The 27,335-nt window shown below is 51.2% G+C and overlaps 2 protein-coding genes and 1 pseudogene across 3 annotated transcripts in view; 2 read left to right on the top strand and 1 right to left on the bottom strand.

Annotated features, from left to right (window-relative positions):
* The window catches only part of LOC149367053 (uncharacterized), a 44,554-nt gene extending 17,915 nt beyond the window's left edge, over positions 1–26,639 (bottom strand). The window contains exon 1 of one of the 2 annotated variants that reach the window (XM_089553875.1): positions 26,530–26,639. The gene's annotated coding sequence lies outside the window, so the exon portion shown is untranslated. Of the gene's footprint in view, positions 1–10,149; positions 10,390–26,529 lie in introns of those variants that run through there. The other variant, XM_089553870.1, reaches the window with a different exon arrangement.
* LOC149367055 (uncharacterized) lies at positions 14,299–14,780 on the top strand (annotated as a pseudogene).
* On the top strand, positions 18,294–25,422 carry LOC149367054 (guanine nucleotide-binding protein subunit gamma-1-like). Its single transcript, XM_089566377.1, has 3 exons — positions 18,294–18,391; positions 21,929–22,027; positions 25,191–25,422. The coding sequence occupies exons 2-3, from the start codon at positions 21,929–21,931 to the stop codon at positions 25,290–25,292; spliced, it is 201 nt and encodes a 66-aa protein (XP_089422503.1). The 5' UTR covers positions 18,294–18,391; the 3' UTR covers positions 25,293–25,422.
* Positions 26,640–27,335: the final 696 nt, after the last annotated feature.

Genomic DNA, 27,335 nt, shown 5'->3' with positions numbered 1-27,335 from the left:
ACGCGAAGCGGCAAACACACACGCAAATACCGATGAAACAGTACTGGTCTAATGTCGCACCAGCGTCCACCACTCTGTCAATCGGCGCTTCGTCGCTGCAACTGCCGCATGGTTTGCCGCATCCGCTGTGCAGCCCTCGTTCGAAGAACGGAAACCCAGCGCCTGCGGAAACGTAGCGCCCTCGTGCGGTGGCGTTGGCAGCTTCTCGCAGAGTAGGACGATGTGCTCCGTTGTTTCGTCGTGCTCTCCGCAGGCTCGGCACTGGGTGCATTCGACTGTAGTGTCGAAGCGCTTGCGGTACACAAGCGTTGGCATGGCACCCGCGCGTGCCTCAAACAACAGGCGGCTGCCTACACTGTTGTCGTAGAAGCTCTCAACGCAGATGTCCTGCTTGGCTGCCCGGTACACTTCCAGTGTCGACTTCCCCTCCATGGCAGCTCTCCACGCCTCTCGCTCCTGCGCATGCACTTGGGTATTAACTGCCTTGGCCCATTTCCTCGCGTTGTCGGCTTGTACTTCATTTCTGAAGAAGCCGAACTTGCGACGAAGGTGTTGGAGCCGCTTCACCCATGTAGTCCGCAGACAGTATTGACTTACATAGTCAAAGACTCTGCGCGCCCATCGATTTTTGTGCATCAGGCGCAGCCGGCCGTCGCAGGCTATTTTGCTTCTTGCCTCGCGAGCCTCGAAGGTAGACCAACCGAGGTCTCCCTGCACTGCCTCGTTAGCCACCCGCCCATGACACCCCGGCGCCAGACGTCCCACCGCTCGTTGACCACGCTCGAGCAGCCATTCCCTTGTGGGCGCTGTCACGCAGATATCTGAGTTTGCAAATGACAATGCGGGCACATGAACTGCCTTCCACAGCTCGCGGACCATAACAAATCGATTGCAGCCCCATAGGCACCGCCTTCTCAATATGTTTCCCGCTCGCTGCGAAGCTTGTTTCAAGTGTTCCTCATGTTTTGCAGCATATTCTGGCTGCGTGCTGAACCTAATGCCTAGGTATCGGTATTCCGTTGCCATCTCGAGGACGTCCCCGTTTGGTAGGTGGACCGGCTGCTCGGCGTCCAGCGGCGCTGAAAAACACAGCACCGCCGACTTCTTTGAGTTGAAGCTCAGGCCAAGTGGCGCCATGGTCTCAGCGCATATGTTGATGAGAGCCTGGAGGTCCGCATTGGTCTCTGCCATTAATACCACATCATCGGCAAAGACTAGGCCCGGTAATATCCATCGGCCCTTTACACCACCGCTGATGTAGCTTAGCGTGAACCCCAACTGCGCTTCTAACAGCTTGCGCTCCACCCCTGCAGCGTACAACATATACAGAAGAGGGGACAACGGGCAGCCCTGCCTCAACCCTTTCTGTACGGCCACTGGCTCCGAGCTGACGCCGCACACTGTGGCCACCACTGAGCAGCGTGCATAGAGGCGACGAAGCACGTCGATCCAGGCGGAGGGCATTTCCAATGACTCTAGGCGTTGCATTAGAGGCTCATGTGGTACGCTGTCATACGCCTTCGCGACGTCCATAAAACAGCAGGTCAGCCCACGAGCTTCCCTTCTTGCAACCTCAATACACTGGGTGAGGACAAAAATATTATCCTCCAGCCACCGGTCTCGACGAAAACCATTTTGGAGCTCCGTCAGATGCCCATTTTGCTCCGCCCAGCCACTCATCCGCACTTTTAACACCTGCGTAAACACTCTGTACATTACACTTGTCACTGTCAGAGGCCGGTAGTCACGCAGAAGGCCGCTGTCCCCACCCCTCTTGGGAATCATGTGTCACTCTTGCACGAAGCCAGTCTGCTGGTATTGGTGCACCTTCCAGAATGCCCCCGAAGATATTCGCCATTTGTTTTCTTGACTGGGCACCGAGGCACTTGACGAGGCCAGCGGGGATGCCATCCAAACCGCAGGCTGTACGCGCGCTGATTTTGCCAATGGCCCTGTCGACCGCTCCACTCGAAACCGTCCAATGCCTGTCGTCCGGAGGTCGTGAGGGTGTTTCCACGCCTTCGAAGACGTATGGCGTGCCATCAGTTGCGTATAGTTGCCTCATGTGGTCTGTCAGTATGCGGTGGAGATCGCCTGTCTTTCCCGTTTCTTCATCTCTGATCAGCGGGTCTGGTGTTCTGCCGTCCATAGACGCTACGTACGACCAAAATTTAGCTGCTGCATTTTTACCAGCGGACTTAATCTCTGCGAGCGTCTGCCGATCTGCCTCGGCAATCTTACGCTGTATCATTGCCTGCATTTCGTGCTTGCGTTTGAGGTAGGTGCCCCAGGCTGCAAGTGCTTCATCTGTGGTCAGCATCTTCAGAGCATAGCGGTGATGGCGGTTTGCGAGCCTTGCGAGCGAGCGAGTTTGCGAGGAGCTGTCGGGTACGTGGCGCCATCTGGCGACGTCAAGGAGATTTGCGCATGCATTTGCTGCGCCTCAGTGATTCGTGGCCTCTCGTGTCCTAGTGTTGCTAGAACTATTGGTTCTATAGTAGGATACAACTTAAAAAAACAGCAGTTGCTAACACTGGGTCGCGGTCCGCGGCATCTTGTATTGCTCCGCTGGACAATCGCAACAGTAAGCGAAGTGAGCTTTTTAATGTTTGACTATATCAGACAATCCAGGAATCAAAATTCTAGAGCTCATAATCTTTTTCTTGTGATAAGCTTCGTATTTACGTAACAAGAAACGTTTAAGCATCAGACTACTTTTTCGTTCGTGGAGGAATTCTGTGTGCGGAGGCTGAATGTGGGCGGAGCTTCACTGCAGACTTAAGTTGTATCCGACTATAGCAACACTGTTTTGTCCTATGACGTCATGAAGCTTGTACTTGCGAGTTTGGCCTGTGGCGGCGATACCTGTATTTTGGTTCTTGCTCTTTTCTACGTTACAAGAGCTTTGTTGTCAGTATGAATGGCGTTTTTGTAATCAGGAGCTGGTATTCTGTCGGTGCAAGTTAACTTCAATTTCTCCTCAGTGTCCCTTTAAGTGTCCCCTCCAAATTTTCGCTTTCCTTTATAACCATATTAGGAGGGATGATAACGAGTGATTATCAATGGGTAGCAATGATACCACTGGGCAACCTGCCCAAATATTTGAAGTTATAATCTAACCCATCGTGTCAGGCGGCGCTTCATTTAATCATGAGAGGCTGCTTGGGAAGAGCTACCTAAGTCACAACCCAAACCAGGGTTTGACCCATCACTTGTCCACTGCAGCACTACGCCAGGTGTAGTGGAAGACTCCCAGGGATCTATGAATGGAGAGAATGTCTAATTCCGTTTATATGGGCATTAATCAGTTATCGCTATCCGAGCAACTGCCACCCGTGAACACTGGATCTGGGCACCGGAACCGAGGGGAAAACCGAATTCCTAGCCTCCTGCCGCCCGCCAAATCTGACAGTAAATGGGGTCTATACGTCTCCGCTATGATGGCCGCCGTTATCCATTGTCACGAAGTTTCCACCACGGCATCTGCCGCGCGAGCGAAAGTGGAAGATGAAGGCGGGATTCTAGAGGCCCGTGTACTGTGCGGTGTCAGTGCACGCTAAAGAACCCCAGGTGGTCGAAATCTCCGGAGCCCTTCACTACGGCGTCCCTCGTAGCCTGAGTCGCTTCGGGACGTCACACACCCATAAACCAAACCAAACCAAACCGAAAGTGGAAGATGGTTCTTGCCGCGCAGGACAAGTCCCTGGACCCGGCACTGCTGATGGAGCGCCTGATCCGCGAGTGCGACCGCCTGGCGGACAAGGACCAGGCGGTGGCCGAGCCGGCGCTGCGCGAGAAGGCCCCACGGACTACACCCACGAGGGAGGCGTCCAAATTAATACTGCCAATTAAAGTGTTTTCCTCGTACCTTTTTTTTCATTCCTTAGATAGCTTCTTTGACAGGTACGATACCGGCGACCGCTCACTAGAAGGAATATGGTGGCTTTGCAGCTGTTTGATATCTTCCAGCGTCTTTACATACGACTCTTCTATACACCTGGTTCCGCAATGGCCTACATAACTGATGAGGTTTGGACTTAGTCAGATGCTTTCTGCAATCTACAAAGGCAATGTATGGGCGTTGCTTATATTCTATGCATTTATTTACACACCTCACAGGACTCCGGAGAGATTGTGTAAGGATGGTCAAATACAGAAGTTTGTGTAAAATAAATGAGAAATAAAAAGCATAGTAAAAGTGCAGCAGCAAAACAGGCAAAAACAAGTGAGATCAGATAACATATCAATTCACAAAAATAATGTGAAGGTACAAGGCAACTATGCGTCATGGAACAAAAATGGGTTAAATGCACAAAGAGAAATACTGAGCAAAAGAAAAATTTCAGGCACACACGAGGATAGCCGCGCATGTACAGAACCAACGAGGCAATAGTCTCAAGTAGCTGCAAACAAAGCCTCCATATTTCTCCGTAGTGTCGGTATGGTCTATAGTCTGGTAAACTTTACGAAAGTCTGCCTCTCCCTTTCGTTGACTGAAGTGAAAATTGTCCCGATTTTATTCGATATTACTTTAGTACATCCCTTGTAGGCAGCGGGGAGTAAAGTCCCAACGACACTAATAATAATAAAGCCGAAATATGATTTAATAGCCGATGGCCTGGCACGGGCGCTCAGTCCCGCGCCACTGCCAACTTCGTCTTCGTCACACTACCCGGAACCACCGGGTACCGGGGCCACAGTAACTTTTTCTATATCGTCACGGAGACGTGAGCAGAAAATTTGTTCTGGTGTCCACTGACGCCGCCAGGGCGTAAAGGGGTTAAATAAGGGTATACGCTGCCTAATCTAGCAGGCAGTGGCATGGCTATCGGTCGGCTCCAGGTGGCTCCGGCGGCCACCATCAGCAGATTGGGCGCTGTGCTTGGCTGCTCATTGCGCGTCGCATAGCGCACACCAGCGAGTCGAGCAGCGGCGGTCCTGTCACAGGGAGGTCGGCGGCGATATGGGCAGCGGCCCCGAGCATTCCACGGCCAAACGCAGACAACCTATGCCCGTCCACAGGGTTCACCTGGTCGACACACGGCTGTAGGACGTGAGTGGCGATGCACTACTAGGCGGCCAATCATTCGTGCCGCATTCCATTATCTGGGTGCCGAAGGTCAGAAGCATTGCGATCGCGGGGAGGGATTGCATCTGAAACCGCTTGATTTGCGCGGAAGGCTTGTGCAGTGTGAGGGTCGACTGAGGTGTAAAAGGACTACGCACCGCCGTCGCTCTGCGGTGCAGTCAAGCTGAGTTGTATGATCTCCGCTAATGCCTGTGGATGTGTTCCGAATGTTCCGGACCTAGTCAAGCTGCAAAATCAGCTTTTTGCCTGGAAATCCCTCCAGGTGTTCTGGAAAAATAAATCCAGTTCAATTCAATGCCAACCGTGAATTCCTGCAAGGGAGGTGGCAACATTCCTGGAAGGTTCTGGCGGGATGTCTGGTGATGGAAGTTAGGGTGATGTGTACTCCATGGCGCAAACAGCCTCACCTGCGTTCACTCGTGAGACGGCCATGAATACATAGCTGCCGTCTCTGCACCTTTTGAGTTTATCAGCTGGCCCTCGGTGTACATGCAGATACTTTCTCAATGGCCGTGCCCGAACTCCACCCTAGCCGCCAGTTTCGGTCGGTGTCGTTCGACGATGGTAAGCGGCGTGTCATAGCCACCGACCTGGACCCCGAGGTGGACCCGCTGAATCTGAAGCCCATAGTGGGCCGGCCCCCGACACCCCGGCCGTCGCGAACCGACTGCACCACCTCTTCGTCGCCCGACGGCCAGTACGAAGAGTCAGCCGAGGCCTCCTCCCGATCCTCCAGAGCAGCCTCGGAGGCGGGCGTCTCGGCCGCCGCCGCCGGCCAGCAGCCGGTGTGTATTTCCCTGCAAATAATTATTACTTTATGTGCAAACAGGCGTGCTGTTGAAATAATAGAAAAGAAATGCTGCCGGCGACTGGCTTGCCGCCAAAGGTACGAAGGACTCAGCGTGACGAAACGAACTCAGAGAAAGAGAGAGGAGGCGGAAAAGATCATTTCGGAAATCGTCAGAAATCATTTCGATATGTGGAAAACGTTCCCTGTACCGCGTCATTATAGCATGGTCACTGGCTAAAGATAGACGCAGGCGATTAAGGAAATTAAGTTAGCGTCCATTTGATACTAGTTTACCGCACGCTGCGCACGCGCAGTGATCCCAGCCGGCCCCTTCCGACCCCGCCGCCCACAGCCAATGCGCTGTAGTTCGGTATAGACCTTTTTCATGTGATGTCAATTGCAAGGAGCGCAACAAGATGGTGGTCGCATCTCGTCGTGGCCACACTAGCGAGACAATCCTGTTGTCCGGTGATACCAATGACCCCAACCCCACAGCGTGGTGGAGGGGTCTTCTGTCAACGTTCGCGGTCCCCTCCTCACCTCCTTCTTTGCAGCGTCTTTTGGGCCCACGAGTACCTCTCAGTTGGTTTCGAAGCTTTAGTTTCGAACCTCACTACAATACGGTGGTTGAGTAGTACAGGGTTGCTGCGTAAGAGCCTCCGGCCGCCCGCCAAATCTGACGGGGAATAGGGTCTACACGTCTTCGCTGTGATGGCCGCCATTATCGATACATCGTCAGGGCGCGTCCGCCAGGGCCTCTGCCCCGCGAGCGAAAGTGTAAGGTTTTTCTTCCCCCGCAGGTCAAGTCCCTGGACTCCGCACTGCTGATGGAGCGCCTGACCCTCGAGTGCGACCGCCTGGCGGACAAGGACAGGGCGGTGGCCGAGCCGGCGCTGCGGCGCGAGCGCGGAGAAGGCCACAGGGACGACACCCACGCGGCTGCCTAGACGTCCACTGCCATTAAAAGTGTATTCCTCCTGCCTTTTTCATTATTTAATAGCTTCTTTGACAGGTACGGTAGTGGTGACCGCTCAGTAGAAAACGTATCTGCTATCGCACCGTTGGTAATAAGCGCTTATAATCATGTGTATCAATTTTCTTTAAACTCACCGTTCTGCATTTCCCTCTCCAGGTCGTTACTATTGCTCTGCAATTCACCCTCTTCGTCACTTAGATAGGCAATGTCATCAGCAAATCGCAGATTACTAATGAAATCTACATGTATTCTTATCCTCGGCCATTCCCAAACCAGGTGTCTGAGTAGGTTTTGCAAACAAGCGATGAATAGCACTGGATGGATCGTGTCGACCTGCCTTCCACCCATCTATCATCATCAGCCTGACTACGCCCACTGCAGGGCAAAGGCCTCTCCCATGTCTCTCCAACTAACCCTGTCCTTTTCCAGCTGCGGAAACCCTATCCCCGCAAACTTCTTAATCTCATCCGCCCACCTAACTTTCTGCTACCCCCTGCTACGCTCGCCCTCTCTTAGAACCCATTCGTTACACTTAAAGACCAGTGGCTATCTTGCCTTCGCATTACATGCCCTGCCCAAGCCCACTTCTTCCTCTTGATTTTGACTAGGATGTCATTAACCCGCGTTTGTTCCCTCACCCTCTCGGGCCGCTTCCGGCCTCTTAACGTTACACCTATCATTTTTTCTTTTTTCTTTCCAGCCTTCCGCATTAAGATCTTGTTAATTTCTTATCGGAGGACTATGGTGGCTTTGCGGCAGCTTTAGATATCTTCCAGTATATATGCTAATGCTTCTTCTACACCTTTGTTGCGCAAAGGCTGTATGACTGCTTAGGTTTGGACTATCAGATGCTCTTGGACGTTCGGCAGCATGGCGTCCAGCCTGGTCGTAGCCTCTCTGCCATGGATGGGTGTAAAAGGCGTCATCTGGGTGGTCTCCTGCACTGCGCGGTGTTGTATGCGAAGACGACGTAAGGCAGGATGACGTCCCAGGTCTTGTATTTGACATCGACAGACATGGCGAGTATGTCAGCGATGGTTTTCTTCAGGCGCTCGGTCAGCCCATTGGTCTGCGGATGGTAAGCAGTTGTCCTCCGGTGGCTGGTTTGGCTGTAACGCAGGATGGCTTGCGTCAGTTCCGCCGTGAATGCTGTTCCTCTGTCCGTGATGAGCGCATAGGGGGCGCCGTTTCGCAGAAGAACGCGGTGCACGTAAAACTATGCAAGGATGAAAATGCAAGGAAACGCTAGGCATGGACAATAGAAATGGCGTCAAATGACAAAGGAACTAACAACATGCTTGGCAGACTCATAAAAGCACTGCATGAATTAAAGTTAAAGTCAGGCATGAACAATCTCCAAAGTGAAAAAAATTGGCGGGGGCTTAGCTTTGGTTAAGCCTGGTATGTTGCGAAAGCAAAAGCGCAGCGCCTCCAACTGAAGGAACGCAGTGCGCCGCGTCTACAGGTCACGCGTGGCTACCGGCCGCCGCTGAGCGACGACTGAAAGCTTCTTGGAACGCAGTGCGCCGCGTCTACAGGTCACGCGTGGCTACCGGCGGCCGCTGCGTGCCGACTGAAAGCGTCTTGGAACGCAGTGCGCCGCGTCTACAGGTCACGCGTGGCTACCGGCCGCCGCTGCGTGCCGACTGAAAGCGTCTTGGAACGCAGTGCGCCGCGTCTACAGGTCACGCGTGGCTACCGGCGGCCGCTGCGTGCCGACTGAAAGCGTCTTGGAACGCAGTGCGCCGCGTCTACAGGTCACGCGTGGCTACCGGCGGCCGCTGCGTGCCGACTGAAAGCGTCTTGGAACGCAGTGCGCCGCGTCTACAGGTCACGCGTGGCTACCGGCGGCCGCTGCGTGCCGACTGAAAGCTTCTTGGAACGCAGTGCGCAGCGTCTACAGGTCACGCGTGGCTACCGGCGGCCGCTGCGTGCCGACTGAAAGCGTCTTGGAACGCAGTGCGCCGCGTCTACAGGTCACGCGTGGCTACCGGCCGCCGCTGCGCAACGACTGAAAGCGTCTTGGAACGCAGTGCGCCGCGTCTACAGATCACGCGTGGCTACCGGCCGCCGCTGCTCGACTGGAAGCGTCTTGGAACGCAGTGCGCCGCGTCTACAGGTCACGCGTGGCTACCGGCCGCCGCTGCGCGACGACTGGAAGCGTCTTGGAACGCAGTGCGCCGCGTCTACAGGTCACGCGTGGCTACCGGCCGCCGCTGCGCGACGACTGGAAGCGTCTTGGAACGCAGTGCGCCGCGTCTACAGGTCACGCGTGGCTACCGGCCGCCGCTGCGCGAGGACTGGAAGCGTCTTGGAACGCAGTGCGCCGCGTCTGCAGGTCACGCGTGGCTACCGGCCGCCGCTGCTCGACTGGAAGCGTCTTGGAACGCAGTGCGCCGCGTCTACAGGTCACGCGTGGCTACCGGCCGCCGCTGCGCAACTACTGAAAGCGTCTTGGAACGCAGTGCGCCGCGTCTACAGATCACGCGTGGCTACCGGCCGCCGCTGCTCGACTGAAAGCGTCTTGGAACGCAGTGCGTTGCGCCTACAGGTCACGCGTGGCTACCGGCCGCCGCTGCGCAACGACTGAAAGCGTCTTGGAACGCAGTGCGCCGCGCCTACAGGTCACGCGTGGCTACCGGCCGCCGCTGCGCAACGAGTGAAAGCGTCTTGGAACGCAGTGCGCCGCGTCTACAGATCACGCGTGGCTACCGGCCGCCGTTGCGCGACGACTGGAAGCGTCTTGGAACGCAGTGCGCCGCGTCTACAGGTCACGCGTGGCTACCAGCCGCCGCTGCTCGACTGGAAGCGTCTTGGAACGCAGTGCGCCGCGTCTACAGGTCACGCGTGGCTACCGGCCGCCGCTGCGCGACGACTGGAAGCGTCTTGGAACGCAGTGCGCCGCGTCTACAGGTCACGCGTGGCTACCGGCCGCCGCTGCACGACGACTCAAAGCGTCTTGGAACGCAGTGCGCCGCGTCTACAGGTCACGCGTGGCTACCGGCCGCCGCTGCGCGACGACTGGAAGCGTCTTGGAATGCAGTGCGCCGCGTCTACAGGTCACGCGTGGCTACCGGCCGCCGCTGCGCGACGACTGGAAGCGTCTTGGAACGCAGTGCGCCGCGTCTACAGGTCACGCGTGGCTACCGGCAGCCGCTGCGCGACGACTGAAAGCGTCTTGGAACGCAGTGCGCCGAGCTGGAGCTCTGTTCCTCCCCGGACGCCTGCGTGCGGACCCGGAGGGGCACGGGTCTTTTTCTGGCGGAAATAAAGTGTCTTCACTCACTCACTCACTTATACAACTGGTATGACGTCACTCCGACCGCAGCGCTCCTAGCGGGAGAAGGGAGAGGCTCACTGCCCGCCGTGTCTACCAGAGTCCCTCAATACTTTGTGTCTACCGCCGCTCTCCGCCGACGGCACGAGTTGGGGCCCTTCTCTGCCACAGATGGTGTGACGTCACTCCTACCGCAGCGCCTCTAGTTGGAGAAGCGAGAGGCTCACTGCCCGCCGTGTCTACCGCCGCTCCCCGCCGACGGCACGAGTTGGGGGCCCTTCTCTGCATGGAGGAAGAAAAAAACTAGGAGGGAGTACGACGTCACAATCTTGAAGCCTAGTCATAAAAAAATATAGTGGGAAGCATCATGGGAAATAGGCCCTCACGTGACAAGGCAGCGGTAGCGCCGGATTTCGGTTTCGTTCTCTCGCTCTACGAGCAACTGCGCGACCATCTGCTTGTGTTCACTGACGGCTCCGTGGTGAGCACAAACTGCTCGCTCGCCGCAGCGGCTACCATTCCAGAGCGACGCGTGCGCTGACTGCGGCGCAGTAGAGATATTGGAGCACATGCTCCTTCGCTGTGCCGCTTCTGCAGTGACGCGTCGCGAGATGCTCGCGGCCTACAGGGCGCTGGGAATCATCCCGGACAGTCTCGAAGCGCTCCTGTGGCCGTGCGGCAGTGCGCGCATCCGTGACAGAACAATGGTGAGCCTCTGTGCGTTCATCGAGCAGGCGGACTTCCCGCTTGCTCTTCGCCATGTAGTACACGCGTGACACGAACGCTCCGTGGGTGCTACCTCGGACGGTATACGCGGCCGGGCGCCCCACCCCGGCCGCTAGTGCAGTGTGCCGCGCGCGCGATTAGTCCGAGACAGAACGCTACGTGCGGGCGACTATGTAGTACATACAGTTTACTTCTTTTTGTAAGTGATTGTGCGCAGTAGCCGGGAGACCCCGCGCAGGAGCAGACGTAAAGCCGCCGGCACTCTCTCTCGACAGCGAGAGAGAGAAATACTTCACTGCTGCATTTCACGTCGGAACCGCGTATGTGCGCGAGCGTATTCGGCGCGACTTGTGCCTCGAGAATAGCGGAGAACGGCGGGCCCATGGACGGGCCGAAGTCCGCCTGCCCGAGCGTTAAACATGTCCGTCCGTCGTGAGCGCTCTGGAAGCCACTGCACCCTTCTTTAGAGGCTCGTTTTCTTCGCCTACTCTCGAGTTCTCCGCTTATAGCATGCGCTGAAATAAACGCTCCGTATGTGTGTATAACGACGAAAGGAATTCCTCTCAATTCTCTTTATGAACCACAGTTGAACAGTGACGAGGTCGCGGCCGCACCCTTTGATGAAAAGTTTACCTGCAGTTTTCTACAGTGCACCCAAAAACTCGAGTGTAATCAAAAGAAGTGCTGAGACGAGGAGCCTTCAGACAACCTCGAGCTCGGTACGCATTCCGGCGCAAAGCTGCAACACAGGCGCTGCGCTTCTGCGCTACATCGGAGCCCGGACGTTCACTAAAAAGCATCGCTGGTTGGCAGTCTGGTAACTGTGGAGGGCCTATTTCCCAAGAGTCAGTGCGCAAAAGGGCCCTCGGCAGCGGCACTATAGCGGCACTATTCTAGGCACTATAGCGGCGTCAGAGGAGGATGGCTTGCAGAGGCTGAGCGCCATGCTGAGCGCACTCTCTCCTAGTTTTGTTTCCTCCATGCTTCTCTGCCACAGACATGGAGGTAAAAAAAACTAGGAGAGAGTGCGCTCAGCCTCTGCAAGCCATCCTCCTCTGACGCCGCTGCCGAGGGCCCTTTTGCGCACTGACTCATGGGAAATAGGCCCTCCTCCACAGTTACCAGACTGCCAACCAGCGGTGCTTTTTAATGAACGTCCGTGCTCCGATGTAGCGCAGAAGCGCAGCGCCTGTGTTGCAGCTTTGGCGGAATGCGTACCGAGCTCGAGGTTGTCTGAAGGCTCCGCGTCTCAACACTTCTGTTGATTACACTCTTGAGTTTTTGGGTGCACTGTAGAAAACTGCAGGTAAACTTTTCATCAAAGTGTGCGGCCGCGACCTCGTCACTGTTCAACTGTGGTTCATAAAGAGAATGGAGAGGAATTCCTTTCGTCGTTATACTCACATACGGAGCGTTTATTTCAGCGCATGCTATAAGCGGAGAACTCGAGAGTAGACGAAGAAACGAGCCTCTAAAAAAGGGCGCAGCGGCTTCCAGAGCACTCACGGCGGACGGACGTGTTTTGACGAGCGCTTCGGCGCGCTGCGCAAGATTCTATTTCTCAGGCGGACTTCGGCCCGCCCATGGGCCCGGCACAAGTCGTGCCGAATACGCTCGCGCACATACGCGGTTCCGACGTGAAATGCAGCAGTGAAGTATTTCTCTCTCTCTCGCTGTGTCGAGAGAGAGTGCCGGCGGCTTTACGTCTGCCCCTGCGCGGGGTCTCCCGGCCACTGCGCACAATCACTTACAAAAAGAAGTAAACTGTATGTATACATAGCCGCGCGCTCGTAGCGTCCTGTCTCAGACTGATCGCGCGCGCGGCACACTGCACTAGCGGCCGGGGTGGGGCGCCCGGCCGCGTATAACCGTCCGAGGTAGCACCCACGGAGCGTTCGTGTCACGGGTGCACTACCTGGCGAAGAGCAAGCGGGAAGTCAAGCCCGCCTGCTCGATGAACGCACAGAGGCTCACCATTGTTCTGTCACGGGTGCGCGCACTGCCGCGCGGCCACAGGAGCGCTTCCAGACTGTCCGGGATGATTCCCAGCGCCCTGCAGGCCGCGAGAATCTCGCGACGCGGCACTGCAGAAGCGGCACAGCGAAGGAGCATGTGCTCCAATATCTCCACTGCGCCGCAGTCAGCGCACGCGTCGCTCGACGGTGGCCGCTGCGGCGAGCGAGCAGTTTGCGCTCACCACGGAGCCGTCAGTTAACACAAGCAGATGGTCGCGCAGTTGCTCGTAGAACGAAAGAGCGAAACCGAAACCGAAATCCGGCTAAGAGCTACCACTGCCTTGTCACGTGAGGGCCTATTTCCCATGATTCTTTCCATTATATTTTTTATGACTAGGCTTCAAGATTGTGACGTCATGCTCCCTCCTAGTTTTTCTTCCTCCATGGCCACAGATGGTGTGACGTCACTCCTACTGCAGCGCCTCTAGTGGGAGAAGCGAGAGGCTCACCGCCCGCCGTGTCTACCGCCGCTGTACACTGACGAGCCGAGCTGGGGCCCTGGTTTTTCGCAGCTAGTATGACGTCACGTCTAAGGTCACGCTAAAGGTCAAACGTGTCCACCGCCGCGCTACGCTGAAGGGCTCAAAGTGTGAGCAGTATTGCTTTCGCAATAAAAGGCACAAGCAAAGCACTTTCACAAGTCCACTAGCTTCGTACTCCTGGAGATAGCTGGGCCGTCTGCACTTCCTGACGGGATGCTGATCGTTCAGTGGCGTAGTTACAGCTTCTGAGCTATGCGTCAAACTGCTGGTCGATTCGCACTGCTGAGACCACGAAAGCGTAGTGCAATGGGCGGAGACCAAGCTGGCAATGCGTCTTCTAAGCACGTTGTAGACAGAAGTGACACATGACGCTTCAGTTCTGAAACATGCACTTTTCTTGGATGAGCCGAGCGCTTGGTGGATGGACTCGAAACATGGGTGCCCCCCAGTTCCTGAAATTATGGCGCGGTTAGGGTGTCTACAGACTGAGGCAGATTAGCGCCTTTCCTTTCGTGCACTGTTTGTTTATTTGCATGCTAGGCGCGAAGTCTAGGGCATTTCTTTCTCGAACTGTTTTTATAACGAAATGGCAGTTCAGTGCATCAGGGACTCCGGAACCTGGGGGGGGGGGGGGGGGGGGGGGGTGACCGCCCCCAAAACCGCCCCCCAAGAAGCAGCAGAGGCTCTTTGTGACCGCTTGTTGGGGCTGCGGTCTGACGCCTCATTTGTCGTCCTGTGGCAGCGGACGAACTCAAGGGCAACAGAGTTTGGTCTAAAGGAACCTCGAGCGCCCAGAGTTTCGCAGCCGCCCAGAAGGCTTCAATTCACAGACAAGCCTGAGGAGCTTGCAGCGCTTGACGGGAAATCGTTACAGAGAAAAGATTTTTTTGCCGTTATCGATCGTATTACCACTGAGATCCGACGGCGATTTGAACAGCCTACCATGGAGCAGCTGATTAGCCTCGAGCGCATTTTGACTGACGCTGCTGAAGGTCGAAACTTCGCGTCAAACGACCTAAATGAGCTTTTCGGAGCACACGCTGCATATTTTGACATCAGCAGGCTTTCAGCGCAACTCGTGCTTCTCCCAACGCTCCTGCGTGACGAGGGTCCGGTCGCAAGTGAACGCATTTTACAAATTCTGCAGGGGAAGTCTGCAGCCATGCGTAATATGATGTACCAGGTTGTCCGGTATCTGCAACTCGTATTTTCTGTGCCTGCGTCAGCTGCTTCAGGAGAGCGATCTTTCAGTGTTCGGAGGAGAGTAAAAACATTTCTGCGCAATCGAATGACGCAGAGGAGGCTGACACACCTTCTCCTCCTCCACTTGCACAAGGAGAGATTGCGTACCTGCATTTGGATGATGTTATGAAAGAGTTCTTATCTAGAACAGCAGAACGAACAGCAAATTTCGGCCTCCTTTGAAAACCTCCCCTGCCCAACGTTCTTTTCGTGCTAGCCTCGAAGCTCGTCAGCCTGCGATACTATAGCTTTGTACCTAGTGCCTACTTTCATGTCTGCTTACATGAATATATCACTTCACATTTGCTTCAGTGCGAGCGCGAATTCAGATATATTAAAAATGTTTTTTTCGCAGCTTTCGAATCCGTTTACTCACTTGCGCGGTCTGCGCAGGTTTCAGTAATTATGAAATTTCCAACCATTTTTAAGGTGTATATAGCAGTGTAGAATAATCGAGGATGTAATTATGTAAAACTAAAACGGCTACAACTAATTAAAACATCAATAATTAATAAGTATAAGAAGTTTGCAGGAGTCAAGTGGATGCAGCTAGCACAGGACCGGGTTAATTGGAGTAATATGGGAGCGGCCTTTGCCCTGCGGTGGATCTAGTCCGGCTGATGACGACGATGATGATGAAGCAAAGACAATACTTCCCCCCCCCCTCCCTCCAACTTTCCGGAGTCCCTGTCCATGCCTACGCTTCGTGCTTGCATGGCCGCGACGTAGATCGCTGCCACAAAAAGTCTTTTCGAGCCACTTCAGCCAGCAGGGCCCTGAGTATTAGCTGTAAACTGAGCTCTCCCATCGAATTCGAACAGAATTAGCTCAATATTAATTGCAACAACCGCTGCATCCGGCGAAAAAAATGAGAGAATTGAATTGTAAAACATTTTATTCGCCGGGAAGAGCTTGGCAAGAGGTCGCGTTAAGTGGTCGAGAGTACATAGCCCTCGACGACTTTGTCAGCCCACTCCACCGCCAAAACTTGCGTTCTGGGGTCAGAGCTAGCCAGCACGGTCTCCCACCGCTCGAGAGAAGGAGCTGTAACTAGATCACCCGGAGGTGGCTCTATTTTGCAGTCCCACAGGATGTGATCGTAGGTAGCACGTTGGCCACAGTGTTTGCAGTTTGGGTTGTAAAGATCTGGATAAATGTGCGCGAGAAGTGATGGGGTGCGTATCGATCTCGTCTGTAGACGACGCCACATAACCTCTTGTTCTTTAGTAAGTCTTTTGTCTGGAGGGGGGAAAATTCTCCTCTCTAGTTTAAAATGATTGGTGAGATCATGATATGTGATCATGGAGTCCTTCGTGAAATTCAGGGAGCCAGACTCATCCACTGCCCGGTCGACGAAACCTCGGGCTTTATTGTGGGCTGCCTCGTTCCCCGGATTCCCCGAATGGGCTGGGACCCATATCAATTCGGAATAATTTGGTGAGAATTTGGTTGCGTTAAGGATTCTAAGGGAGGTGTTTGTAATTCGCCCTTTAGCGAAATTATTGATACCCATTTTGGAATCGCTGAAGATGATGCTCCCTTGGGTATGCGCTAGGGCGAGGGCTATAGCCGCCTCTTCTGCCGTTTCAGAGGATTTCGTTTTGATTGTCGCCGAGACGATGTGGTCACCATTCTCGTTCACAACCACAATTACAAAGGCATCATGGGCGTCCGGAGGGGGGGGCAAGGGGGGGCGGCTGCACCCCCCTGGAAAATCACTCACTCGAACCGTGAGTGATGGCCGCACGCCAGGGGCAGTGGTGCGCTCAGCCAAAAGGGTAAAAGCAGCCCCGCTTCCACGCTTTGGGGCACATCTGCGAAATGCCGCGTTCGGGCGCGCGCCGACCCGCCGTTTTCAAACCACGCCATCGTTAGTTCTACAAAAGGGCGACCTGTTGCACACATGCAGCGGCACCGGCGAGCATGTATTTCGAGCCGTCTTGAGATGGGTGTCTGTTTCTTTGATCTCTAGAGAGATAGCGACATGGAGGCAGACAGTGCACAGGGCATGTTGTTCTCGCCTTCGTCGCTCGCCGGCCACCGATGAATTCTTTAGGAGGGAGGGACAAATCAGCCGTGTCCACCCCCGCTTTGCCGGGCTGCTCAGGGGCAAGCGGGGGCGATGTGTTGGCGCTGCCGCCGCTCACTGTCTCCTCCGATACGGGAGAGCGCAGTTCGGTAGAAGCGCCGCTTTCAGAATCTTCGGCAAAGGGGATTAGCTGCTTTTGTTCACGGCGACGCAGTCTCCGGAGGCGCCCCCACACCAGCGTTCCTTGCGTCTTCTCCGAAAACCAGCGCCTTTGGTCAACGCAGCCCGATGGCGCCTGCCTGGCTCGCCTGTCACCTCTGGCTGGGCCTCAAATCCCAACAGGGCCCATGTACTGTGCGATGTCAGTGCATGGTAAAGAGACCCAGGTGGTCGACATTATCCGGAACTCTGTACTACTCCGTCCCTCATAGCCTGAGTCGTTTTGGGGCTCTGAACCCCATAAAAATACAAACAAATTTTCCGACCGGAGTGGCGAGTGTCCCTTCCCCTCGGAAGTCGCGCGGCGTTCCTTTCACCCTCAAAGTGCGCATTCGGGGATATTCCCTACCACGTGTGCGCGCCTCTGTGTTTGTGCTTCGGTGTCTTCAGTGGCCGGTTGTCAACGAAGGTGAGAACAACTACGACAGCGGACGAGAAAACGACGATCGGCGAGCAGTGTGTGTGCGGTTGCTCGACTGTGCGGATGCGCGAGCAAGATGGAGCGAGGTGTATGAAGCGGCGAGCGTGCATTTATCTTGTAAATAAGTTTTCGTTGTATATATAGTCATCTTTTAATTTCAACATACGCGTTCAACCGTTTTTCCAATCGATGTGTATGATGAGTGTGCACCGAGAGCGTGTAATGAAGCACGGAAATGAATTTATCACCCGTGTAATTACGCAATTCGCCCGGAAAAATCCGAGGCGCCTACAGTTGCTGTTCAAGGAAGACTGACGAGGGACTGTAGTTGCGTGTTTGTAAACATATTGTGCTGTGTGCTGGTCATCAATCCGGGTGAGTCGAGAACCCGTATGCAGCAAGACTGAGCACTCTTCTCCACGAAGTGACAGTATCTTTTTGCATTTTTTAGTAATTTTAATTGTTTCTTCGTTGATAAACTCCAATATACCTCTCCTAGCCACGCTTTAATTTGCTGTTTGTAATTTTTCTTTCATGTGTGTATTTCCCTTCTTTTTTATTTATATATAAATAAATGAATTTACTCCGCAAATAGCGCCTTTTTGCTAAATGGAGCCCCCCCCTGCAAAAAATTCTGCGGACGCCCTTGAAAGGCATTGGTATTTTTGTATTCTGCCGCATCTACATAAAGTGTTCCAGCGCACTGTCTGTATTTGTTATGTAAGGCTTTGGCTCTTGTTTGTCTTCTACCCTCATGGTGTAAGGGGTGCATGTTTTTGGGGAGTGGTTTGATTAGTAGGGCCGTTAAAAAAATGTGAGAAATAAACAGCAGCAAGAGAGATTTAATTCTCGCGGTTTATCGGATCGTTGCTCCGATTGGGCACAAAATGTGACGTCATTATTGACGTCTATAAGTTAGTTGAAATTGATTGATTATTGTTAAAAAGTAAAAATAATGAAGCAGTTATATAAAAATGTTGGCGATTTTAGATATTATAAAAGTTAAAAGCTTTCTTTGCAGTGATTTTGAACGTTTTGTGCATCCTGTTTCCGGTGCGCCATCTTTACACAAGAGGAAGTGCAACAAGTCCAAGGCAGTGCCTCGGAATATTCCGATATTTTAAGGTACGTTTCTCCGCTGCTTTTCTCTGCCTTTGCCGGTGTTGTTAGGCTGAATACATTCGTGTACTCAACGTCGCAAGTTTTATTATAATCTCCAGAGTGCAGGGAGAGAGGCGTCTTCGAATCGGCGCGGAGACGGCGCGCCCAACCCGTCCGCTACTGGCAGCCCGAGTGCCTTCACGTATCGCGGACCGAGCTGTCGGGCCGGCTTATATGCGCGCGATGGCCAGTTGTTCCAGCTGCGGAGAACAATGCCTCGCGAAACGCGATCACAGGCGTGCCGCCTGACACTTGCACGCCCAGGCGTCATCGGCGTCCATCAACGCTTCCGCGGATGACAGTGTTCCAAAACCGCCGCGCGGCTTCGGGCTTCCGTCTAAACATTGCCGTCTAAACATTGCCCGCGAGAAGGCTTCTGCGTGCCAAGTCTCGGCTCGCGTGGTTGACCGTGCTTTCCGTCCGGCGTAGCTCATTACAATGCTTTTCTTTAGCGCGCGTGGAGTGCGATTGCATGCTCTTCCGTGCTTGCAAAAGCTGGTGCTGAGTACAGACCAACCTAGAGACGGATTGCAGTCCTGAAAGCGGTCCGTTGCAGCGCATAATTGTGTGCGAAGTGTCGTCCGGCCGTGCATTTGCAGGGAGAACGGTCTGAACGTGCTGGCTTCAAGGTTCTTGGTAAGGAGCGAGTTAAGGACAGCATTTTGTTTCTTGTTGGTTCTACATCGAGGCGTCCCACACGTGCTGCTGTTAGTTGCTGAAATCGCTGCTGAGCTATATGTTCGCGTCACTTTTCTGTCGGGTCAGTGACAGCTGTCACTTGTAACTAGGTGTAGCTCTTGCCATTTCCTCTTCCGTTATGTCGTATATCATTTGCAGGCTGATCTCACCTCTCAACACCAGTCCTTTAACTTCCTGGTACTTATTTTCCGCTTTCTGTTGATTAACTGCGCTGTTGTTTTCAAACCCCTGTTGTGCCTTGCATCATCTGTCTGGAGCTAGATGGCCTGCACATTAGTGGAATGTGCTTCAACGTTTCTCTGTCATGGATGCTACAACAGCAGATATTGTATAAGTCTTCGGAAGAAGCTTCTGCCTGTATCGTTTCTTGGGCTGGTAGCCAATGCTGGCCTTGAAAACCAGTTCATTTCCTTTTTTTTCTTTACTTGGCTCATCGTAGAGTGATAGCAAGTGTTTCAATCCTCCAATAAATTTTTAAGTATTACACTTTCGTCAAGTTTGCCCCAATGCTTTTGTTCGCCTAGGCCCGCATAATCACTTGTGAGCCTTGCATTCACCCCAGTAGCTGCGTTTCCAATATGTCGACCTGAAAACTCCAGCTGTCATTTGACTCTGCTGTTTTCATACGTAGTCTTGTTTTCTGCCATCATTACTCAATTCCTCACCAGTCCATGTCATTTTGAATTGCTTCCGCTGTCCTCTGCTTTATTTCGAGCTCTGTGTCCATTATGCCCTGATAGAGCCTTGTGCCTGTTCATAATTGCATTTCACTTTGTTATTTCCTTTACTTCTGACCGCTCATCTTGCATGTAGAACCTCCTAACATTTGTCCATATGCAGTCCCAAAGTTTCTGCCTTCTTACTGATTGCCTTCCAGGAAAATGGTACAGGTCTGATAAGTGGCTTCTCTCGAGTTGGATCTTCCATTACAATCTCGCCGTAAAATTGGTCGCCTAACACTATTTCACAAGCTATATCATCACGTTACGCTTCACGATTATTTCATATCACCCCCAGAATACATTTCACGTCGCATCGATCACCGCCACAAGGTTGGCATCCCAACATGCCACACCAAATCATCTTTTCAGTCATATCTTCCTCGCACATCTGTGGAATGGAACCGCCTTCCCCCCGATATTGCAGCCATTGCAGATAACAAAACCTTTCACGACGCATTAACTAACATTGTTTATTCTGAAAGAAGTTGATCATGTGTTATATCTGTTTCCGCTGTGTTATGTACATTGATTTTATGTTATTTACGCTTTTTGAAAGTTGTTTGTTTTAATCTGGAGAAAATTTATTTTATACTACCTGTTTTCACTGTATTATATTCATTGTTCTTTATCCTAATTAACCCACTCCCCTCTGTAATGCCTTTGGCCCTGAGGGTACAATAAATAAATAAATAAACAATAAATAAATAATTGAGAAATCAAAATCAAACCAGCAATGATGATGGAAATCTTTGTCAAAGTCCTTAATTTCACTCTTGATGCTTATTTTTTAACCGTTAAGCTCATTTGACTCTCCTTGCAATCTGTTGGACTTTCCTGGTCTCCATTCAATGTTACGCCTAGTGTATAGTGTAACAGAGCCTGTGTGGATGCATGTCTGGAGTTAGCAGTTAGTTCTGTTGGTATTGTGCATGAAATTGTCGCTGTATGCATAGAGATCCTGCTTTCTAACTTTCTTCAATAGAGTTGCTCTCCTTCTCTGTCGGCATTCTTTTGATCATTAGCCCCCTGTTAGCACAGATCACTTGTGCATTCACACACTTTGGAACTTTCTGATTGTAAACGAACTGCATATTTTACTAAATTTATAGCGTGTTACCGTTGCTATCCTGTATGCAACTGTACGCCATATCCGACTCGATATCTGCTCCATACCCGTGCTTTCAGATGGCTTCATAATGTCTTACATGCCTGCTGATACTTTCTTTGAATAGTATTATTATCAGAATTTTCAAGCAGAGCTAATTTTCCTGAGTGGTACGCAGTTAGTGGAAAATTGGTCCCACAAAATAATGCACATGTACATTCACCAAAGAGCACATCATGAGATCCTGCCTTTACAGCAGTATAGTTTCTATCAATAATTTTTTTAAGCTAAGCAAACGCCAGAATTGTTTGTTATTAGAAGTCTTGTGACACTTCCATGCAATGCCTACTGGTGACTGTAGCTGTTAGCCATCTTTCTTGTTAATGTGCTTCCGCAGTTTATTGCTTATAAATTTTCAAAATTTCGGCTCTGAAAAAGATAGCTAGGAAATTTAGTTTGCAAATGATAACATTTCTAGTATCTGCCAACCACTAACCTTCAGCTGGCTTAGATTGTTCTTGAAAACTTTTGGGGGCATCAGTGTCCTGTATTCATCGCACTTCTCTTTAGGTTTTTAATATGCTTCGTGCCCCCTACTGACTCGATCTTGGAGGAGTTACAAATATGAGGGCTTCGGTTGCAGAATTTGCCACCTGTAACTTTTTCTCTCATTTCATGGTCTGTGCAGCTACCCTCTCGTAATACAAATGAAACAAATGAAGAACTGTGCCGTGCACCCTGCAGATGTTAGGGAAGCTTCTTTCTAACCCAACAGGGTGGCAGACTATCCAGAGGAAAGAGGATAAGCAACACTATAAGGTAGAGGAGGGCTGGCCTGTGACAGCCTTGCATCTGTGAGACCAAGCTGTCGTGTAGCTTGTGCGCGGGGTATGTTGAAGTCAACACAGTGAGACGCTGGCAGTTCGAGAGAGGTGGTGTGGTGCTTGTGCTAATGGAGTTCTGTCTCCTCCGCAGATGTCCAACCTGCAGCAGCAGCGAAAGATAGTGGAGCAGCTGCGCCGAGAGGCCGGCCTCAAACGCATGGAGGTGTCCGCTGCTGTTGAAGACCTCAAGGTGCGGTGTCGGATGTTGAGAAAATGTGTACCTGGGTATTGCAAAATGTTGCATCACAACACCATGATTCCGTCCTCTCCAAGGCACAGTCCCACGGCTGCAAGGAGGAGAAATTGTTTTGCAAGCAGCTGAGAACGCGCTTAAAAGCATTCATTTTCATTACTCAGGGTGCAGTGGATTAACGCTAAGTTTTCGAATGCCTGAGAGAGGAGTTCAGATCGCCTTGCTCAAAAAATTTTTCTTTTAACACACAGAATTAGCAGCAAGCAAACTATTCACGACTGTATTGGGTGTGTGTCACCTTCCAGCTTAGATTTTGCAATGCTTTTGAGCCAGAATCACCGTTTCAAAAATATGAGATGAGACCGAGAAGGGATACCAAAAGTTAAGGTACTGAGCTCTTGAGAGAACAGAATCACACGTGCCGCCGTGGTGGCTCAGTGGCCGTGGTGGCTCAGTGGCCATGGTGTTTGACTGCTCACATTTTGATGGAAGCAAAATGCTAGGGGACCGTGTATTATGCAATGTCAGTGCACGTTAAAGAACTTCCAGGTGGTCGAAATTAAACGGAGCACTCTACTATAATGTCCCTCATAGCCTGAATTGCTTTGGGGTGTTAAACCTCGTCAAACCATAAAAACCAAGAATTACAGGTGACAGCATTCGAGTGTTTCAGGCTTGCATATGTGCTGTCCAACATGTTCCAGGAATGCATCTTTGTTGTCGCTATCTTAAGTGGTGACTTCGTAGCTAGCCTGACATTACTCTGTGGCATTTTTTTCTTTTTGGCACCATATGAAAATTTGGCACCATATGAAAACCTGGTCTGAATATTGAGGTGGACTTTTTAGACGCTACAGTAAATGGCAACGTGAAGTTCTAAAGATACAAGGACTAAGCTGGAAGGAGCCAGAGCAATATTGTTGGTCTTGCAGAACATTGGGGGCACACCACCACAAGGATCGTTGCTTGTTCCATTTCTATTCTTACCCTTCGTAAACTATCTTCATGCGACATCTTTTTGCAGATGGATGACGCTTGTACAGCCACCGCAATATCTGTCAGTGATCAGCTGTTGTTCCAGAATGATTTGAATGCACTTGAAAACTGGACCTGTGTATGGCTTATGAAGCTAATCATATCAGAATGCAAATTCATGCACGTGTCGCTCACCAGCATCAGCTACTCGCATTCTTTTAATTCAGTCCCTCTGTCCCGAGTTGAGCCATACAGGTATCTTAAAAATCATCACATCCTCCCTCACATGGTCTGAGCACGTCATGAAACTTGCTTCAAACACTGCTCAATTGAGTACTCGGGTTCAACAGGCCATACCGTGATCTGTCCCCCACCTTTCGCTTGCAATATGGCCTACGATACTTTTCTCCGTCGAGACGCAAGTTTTCACAGTGTGTGAATTCCTAGCATGCTGCAGTTCAAGAGAAAAATTTTTGGTACCTTGATTACCCCAGTATTTCATTTGTAGCCTGTTGTCTGCATGGCAGGTTTCTCTTCTCTGACCCGCCGTAACCATCAGCAGACCAAGCATAATGATTATGGGACAGGACCGTTTGTCTTAGACTAAAATTTGATTTGAATGTTCTAATGTTTAATTTACCATTTAATGTTTTATCGGTTTTAACGTCCCAAAGCAACTCAAGCTATGAGGGACATCATAGTAGAGGGCTCCAGATAATTTTGACCAGCTGGGGTTCTTTAACGTGCACTGCCATTACACAATACATGGGCCTCTAGCATATCGCCTCTATCAAAATGCAACTGCCGCAGCCGCAATCGAGCCAACGTCTTTCGAGTTAGCAGCCAAGCATCATAACCACTCAGCTACCGTGGCGACACGAAAGCTTTATTGCGGCCAGCCTTCTTACAAAGTTCACAGCCTACAGCTTCTCTTTGGGAACACTTTCACGCAATACTTTACAGTTCTGGGATTGAAACGGTTGCTGTTTGTGAGAAATGTACTCTAAATTGTGTTTTTGAAGATGTGTCACTTTGCTGCCTGGTCCTACTTTGCTCAGGACTTACACGCCTTCATTGTTAGTGAAAGAACTCAAGTATACACCTGCAGCAAGGATACTTGCATGATGAGTTACAGTTCTTATCTCATAACTCTGCTTCTTCCTTGGCCTGATTTGTGCGTATGGGAGGCAATGTTACCCTGGTTTCGTTTTCTTTACAATTATGATCTGATGTATTGTCATTACTAGGGCTTTTTTTCGTTGCTGAACCCATTGAGGTGTACTAGTTCCTTTGCAATCACAATTTAGGAACTTTGCTGCTAAGATTCAGTATATGAAGGTTTAGCTGTGCTGCATACTCGACGAGTGAATGAAGAGAGGTTGTGGGCCCGAGTATGCACTGTGATCAGACAACACCATTGATCAGTGTCATCGTTTACCAACTAGAATAGGATTCTGCATTCTTGCATTAGTTGGCTTCCTTTCGTGTGCCCATACTGGTGTTTGCTGTTTCTGGCTGCTGATATCACAAGCCATGCTGGGAGTGCAGTTTATAATAGCAGTAGTGAGGTCATGCATTGGCATGCATGTCTTTACAGAGTTTGGTCCCTTTTAAAGTAAAGCTGAGGGTGAAAATGGAGGGCATGCTCAGAAGTACAGCTGCAGTGAGGTCCCACACTGCCGAATTAAGCACAGGGCTCATTAGCACCATCATCTGAGCCACGTACTATCACGATGGAAAGAAATGCGAACAGAGCAGAGCCTAGGTGCTCCACTGTTTGCATTTCTTTCAATCACACTTTTGCTTCGGTGGTAGCAAAAAAGGATCTAAAGTTGTCCGTAATGCATTCTAGGACGACTCTAACGACTTTTTCTTACCACCCAGGTAAAAGCGCCATCAAAAGCAATTCGAACAGCGGAGCACATAGACGCCGCGTTATTCGCGTTTCTTTCCATCATGATAGTACTTCATCATGTACTCGCATGCAATCATTCATGCTGAGCTCAGTAATACATCACACCATGTGCACCTGGAGCTCTCCTATTCGTTATTACTGTTTGACCGATTAGGCAGGACTTATGGGTTTAATTGACCTGGACTGAGTGTGGTTCTACAGTGGCTTCATCGTAAAATGGATGTAGCATCTCAGTCATGTGCCTCCCCGCCCCTGTTGACTCTGTTGCAGAAATACATCCAGGAACACGAGAGCGACGACTACCTGCTGGTGGGCTTCCACTCACAAAAGTCCAACCCTTTCCGGGAGAAGAGCTCGTGCAGCCTGCTCTAGGGTCTCTCTCCAGGCACACCTCCATCCCCGCTCACCCACTCCCGTCCTCCTCCTCGCCACAACTTCCGCCGCCACCTGTCTCCGTGCCCAGCGTCCAATGCACAATACAGCCCACTTCTCACAAAAACAACTTGCCTTCGTTTGTCTCTGTCATTACTTGCGCAGCTGCCGTTTCATACATAGCAGGCAATGCTGCGGAGGCTGCGAATGTAGTCCGTCCATGAAGCTGTATTACTCCGCCACATATCATTTGTTCTTCTCGAATCCTCAGTGAGTGTTTGGATGAAAACAAAGAGCGGCATAAAACAGAGTGTTAGCACTGAAAATCATGGTCAAAACTGCGAGGCACTCGGTGTTTGCACCTATGGATGTAATTTTCACCGAGTGTGGACTACTTTTTAGGTGCGGATGGAGTAAGAGCGATTCGCCCTATGAGCCACATATCATACTGCCAAATGTCATTTTTACTTCTAGAAGTCTCAAAGAGTCGTAGGATGAAAATGTGTTGAGAGGTAAAACTAAGTGCAGGAGGTTGCCATTCATGGTACTTGAGATGTGCTGCAACGAAATATGTGAGTGGTCACTATGGTTGTTTGGCGAACCACTTTTTTGGCCGCGAGCTAAGCCTGCGTGAACAGATGCAGTAGCTTTGACAGCGTTGCCTGCTATGTATGAAATGGAGTACTATAGTCACAGCAAGATTTAGCACCAGGAGTATCTGCAGAGGTTGTAAATACTGCAGCATTAATTTAAGCCTAGGACCAAGAACTTGATGGTATCTGGGGTGTAGTGTGAATATGCTGATAACAATGACAGTATCAACATATGATGACATTAATGTTGATGAAAATGCCTCACAGGATCTGTTCAAGTTTTGCTAGAATTCTATGCATACCGTGTTGTGCAGTTCTGCTTGTCTGCGTATTGAGAAAATGCGTCTGGACACGAGATATGGTTATGCAAGGTTTTTAAACGATATTCAAGTTTTAGGAATGAAATTTCAGCATGACCTCAAAGAAGAGCAAAACGCGACAGGAGTTGAAATCGCATTGCATGCAGAGCTGGCTAGTCACTTTTGTGTGTAGTGTTGGAGACGTAAGCCTCCATGCAGACTTGCAAAGAAACGTGAAGCTGGTGTACTCAGAACATGCATGTTTATCCTGTGTCTTTGTGGTGAAAAAGAAACTTTCATAACTAAAGAAGGAGAGGGACAGGCTAGAGAGATGACAGCACTTACCGACGCACTGGAAAGGCTGCTCTACTTGCAGGACATAGATTGGCACCAGCTTGTTGGGCTGAACGAGACGTGGGTTGAATCGCAGATGACTTCTTCCAAGAGGAAATCCCTCATGCCTTTAAAGGGACCATGAAGTGGTACAAACTGGGGACAGGAAAAATGCACGAGAAAGCGGTATTCTGTCATCATCGCACCGCAAAAATTTTTAAGTCAGCTTCGTTAGCACCAGAGATATTGGCGATTAAAAATGGTGCTCCTCCTTGCCCTCCTCAACTCATGTACGCCCATGCGCCAGAAAAAAAACAAAGAAAACAGGCCGGGACTGCAACCTTCAGCGCTCCCTCCTGCGTACTGTCCTAACTTCCCTGAGCATGGCCGATGACGTCAGTGGGCTCGCCCAGACTGCCCAATGATGCCACCAAGGAGGGGATGCACGGTGAGGTGTCGCCCTAACCAGATGCGAGGTACAGTACTGCGAGCAGCGATATTTAAAAATTATTTGAGAGTTATCGGGTTGACGCAGAGCTTTCAAATTTTACTCGAATGCGTACAAAGACCACCTCTACAGATCTGTTGCACTAGAGTATGATCATTGAAATCCTTCCAGGGTTCCTTTAATGCACAGTTCTGATTTTCAGGCTAGCAAATTTATTTTTTTTTATTTCTGTCAGACTGTTTGAAGCTGGTAGAAAGGAAACTGAAAAAAGAAACTGCAAACGGTAAAGCCAATCCTCGGCACATGGAAGTTGTGTGCCAACACCAAGAATGATTTATTGAAGTTATGCAACCTTACGCATAACTTCACA

Source organism: Amblyomma mixtum, chromosome 1 (genome assembly GCF_055824585.1).
Source record: "Amblyomma mixtum isolate Tamu chromosome 1, ASM5582458v1, whole genome shotgun sequence".
In the NCBI taxonomy this organism is placed as follows: Eukaryota; Metazoa; Arthropoda; class Arachnida; order Ixodida; family Ixodidae; genus Amblyomma; species Amblyomma mixtum.
Note: the sequence above shows the minus strand (reverse complement) of the source record. Positions and strands in the feature narration are given on the sequence as shown.